The sequence below is a fragment of the Cyprinodon variegatus genome, unplaced genomic scaffold, assembly GCF_000732505.1.
Source record: "Cyprinodon variegatus isolate N-32 unplaced genomic scaffold, C_variegatus-1.0 Scaffold173, whole genome shotgun sequence".
NCBI classification, from domain to species: domain Eukaryota; kingdom Metazoa; phylum Chordata; class Actinopteri; order Cyprinodontiformes; family Cyprinodontidae; genus Cyprinodon; species Cyprinodon variegatus.
This window is the reverse complement of record NW_015150626.1, coordinates 565,563-568,883: the sequence shown is the minus strand read 5'-3', so window position 1 is coordinate 568,883 and position 3,321 is coordinate 565,563. Positions and strand designations below refer to the sequence as shown.

General features: G+C 47.5%; 1 protein-coding gene across 1 annotated transcript in view; it reads right to left on the bottom strand.

The window, feature by feature from the left end:
* Positions 1-3,115, bottom strand: part of LOC107087100 — a 3,641-nt gene extending 526 nt beyond the window's left edge. The window contains 5 exon segments of the mRNA XM_015378471.1: positions 7-690; positions 692-722; positions 1,837-2,198; positions 2,317-2,461; positions 2,932-3,115. Of these exon segments, the coding sequence (XP_015233957.1) occupies positions 7-690; positions 692-722; positions 1,837-2,198; positions 2,317-2,461; positions 2,932-3,115 (1,406 nt within the window).
* Positions 3,116-3,321: the final 206 nt, after the last annotated feature.

Genomic DNA, 3,321 nt, shown 5'->3' with positions numbered 1-3,321 from the left:
CGGGACATGAAAGAGCGACCTTGAGGAATAATGCGCATGGCGAAATTTAGATGACCTAGCAGGGAGAGCAGTTGGCGTTTAGACACGACTGATGCAGAACAAAAGGACTGAGAGATCTCACGGATTCGAGACAGTTTATCTGCGGGCAGGGATGCCATCATGGCCACTGAGTCAAGCTCGATGCCGAGAAACTCGATTTTTGTAGCAGGGCCAATAGTTTTCTCTTCAGACAGGGGAACACCGAGGCGGGAAAAGAGCTCATTTAGCTTGGGAAGAGAAAGACTGGGAAGTTTAGAGGGAGGATCAATAAGAAGGAAGTCATCCAGGAGACGAAGAACGCATGGAAGATGGGTGACATTGAGGAGAATCCAGCATAGAGCTTCTGAGATTTTGTCAAAGAGACATGGACTACTCCTGCACCCGAACGTCAAACGGACAGCAAAATAGAAAAGAGATTTCCATTTAGCACCGAACAGGTGCCACTGGGAGGGATGAATAGGGATGATTTTGAACGCATCGGTGATGTCGGCTTTAGCTAGCCAGGCTCCTTTGCCGGTGCGTTTGATCAGAAGAATAGCGTGATCCACGGAAGCGTAATGAAGGGGAAAGGGGGAAGGCGGGATGAGGCTATTGATCGAGGAGTGATGACCGGTGTGGGGGGCGGATAAATCAGAATGAGCCTCTTTTTTCCAGAATATTTTCTGGTGGCTACTCCGAGAGGGCTAACTCGGAAGGGAACGAAGGGAGAGGTTTTGAAGGGACTGATCATGAACCCTTTAGAAATTTCTTTAAGAAGAAGATCTACGGTATCTGGTTCTTTAAGAGCAGATTGAAGATTGGGGGATATGTGGGTGAGAGAGGGGGGGTTAAAAACTCCTACATGAAATCCTTGAGAGAGACCAGAAAGAATGAAGTTAACAAAGGTACGGTCGGGATGATGAAGGAGACAGGACGATAACTCGGAAATGATAATAGGGGTGGAAAGGTGACGGGCTGCTAAGGTTTGAAGTTACGATTTTTTATGAGGCGAGCACGGTGGGGACAGACTGATTTTGGATGAGCCTCCTTGCAGAAACTGCAAATGTGGAGAAACATACACTTAGGAAAAGAACAGAAACTTTCATTGAAATTGTTACAGATGGGTTTGGAGTCAAATACCTGAATTCTTCTACCTCTGACGTCTGTGCGCGGACCGGAAGTAGAGGGAAGCAAAGGAGGGAGGGAAGGAGTGCTAGGCTTAAACGGAATAGATGGACAGAAGGCGCTGGGGTGACCGATAGAATCGCGGGAAGAACAGGGAGTGGACGAGTCAGCATGATTAGAATGTTTGTGTCCAAGACAGACCAATCTAAACGGACGCCGTGTTAAACCAGAGTAGAAGCTGCTTTGGAAGAGAAAGATTTATGATATAGGTAGAAAAGGTTGCCGCCAAATTTAAGGTGGAGGTCTGCTATTAGAGATAAATAGGTATAAAGCTCCACTCTGCGATCGGGGTAAACTGAGCATAGAACGTCACGATAGATACTAAATGCGGCAAGAAATTGGTCAATAGAAAGATCTCTGGACAGATGGGGATCAGATGATTTAAAGAAAGTTGTAACGTCACCTGCTGATGCGACCTGGTGATTGACTTCGGGGGAGGGGAGAATGAGGGAGACTAAATTAACATACTTCCCTTGAATAATTTTAGAACAGAGGCTAGAGGAAATATTAGCATGCAAGGGAATATACGGTATGCCTGAATAGGAAGGCACACAAAGCATAATGAGCGAACTAAAAAAAAATAAATAAATAAATAGAAAATTATGAATGAAAACATGAATGGATACGTCTTACCCAAGGATGGTCCGGGGCGGGCGTTTGCTAATGTGAATGAGGGGATGGGAGGGGGGATGTCCGTCTGAGCAGGCAGCTGCAGGGATGACGTGGCAGTGTGGGGATTTGCCAAGTTTTGGAGGCGTGCAGACAGCGTCGAGACTGATTGAGTGAGTGAGTCCAGAGTGGAGCGGAGGGAGGCTGAGAGCTGCTCAACGGCAGAAGAACCGTTGAACAGAGGGTCAGAGGCTTGCATCGACGCAGTGAGAAGAAGCGGGCATATCGGTGGCTGCTGCTGGGACAGATCTGGGACGGCCTCTGCTGCGCTTGGCGGGGGGAGCGGAGGACTTGCATGATCTTTTGCGGCCAGGAATCGGAGCAGACTGAAGAGCGGAAGGCGGGGGAGATGGAGATGAATCACGAGGAGGTGGAAGAGAGGCTAGTTGAGACAGCTGAGCAGAATCTAGGTTGGAGCCTGGCAGTATGCCTCTGGAGAGTAACACAGAAGGAGATGGGAGAGCGGCCAGACGGGAGCATGTCCGAGCAGGAAGAATAGGGGAAAGGTTGCATTCCTCTGGGTTGAGGAACAGGGACCCGGCAGGGTCATCTGAATCGAAATCCGACATAGCGATTGCAGGATAGCGGGCTGGGATGAGGATTTGAAGAGTTTATAAAGTGAAAGCAGGACGCTGATTGGGCTTCGTGGTGGAGTAGTTCGAAGCTGATTGGCTCGCTTCGGAGACGGATCAGCTTCTGATTGGATGGAGGTAAGCCAGAGTTTCTTCAATTGAACTTCCGCTAGAGCTTCATTTCAATCTGAAAAACTCACACAGAGAGAAAGATAATTAGAAGAGTTTTATTGATAAGACAGTATAGTCTTAGGCGCTCAGACCTCGGCAGGAACATTCATGCTGAATTATGCTTTAACATGCATGAGTAGATGAATGAGAATAGGGATGTTCCCCCAAAAGCTGAGGTCGAGGCCGGAGAGCTCGTAAGGCAGTTACTAGTAACAAAATGAAGAATGCGTAATGAAATGCTGAGAAGGTTTGCAAACAGCTTACAGAGCCAGGTTGAAGTTGACGATGGCAACCACAGTTGACGCCGAAAACTTACCATGATGATGATGGTGATGATGATGATGATTCTTGCGGATGAGTCTGATAATGAATCTTGCGGATGAGTCTGATAATGAATCTTGCGGATGAGTCTGATAATGAATCTTGCGGATGAGTCTGATAATGATCTTGTGGATGAGTCTGACAATGATCTTGCGGATGATTCTTGCGGATGATAACATATATGAACGAATGACATGACGAAATACAGACACAGACAGGGTGCATGTTGATGCATCAGGGAATGCATGGCAAAATGCGTAAAGGACGCATGACGAGACGCAGACCAGACACGACGAGACACACAGAGAAGGCATGTTGCTGCCTGACATAAAGGTGAGATTGCACGTATACGACCCAGAATAAAGACAGCATGAGTATAGCAAGG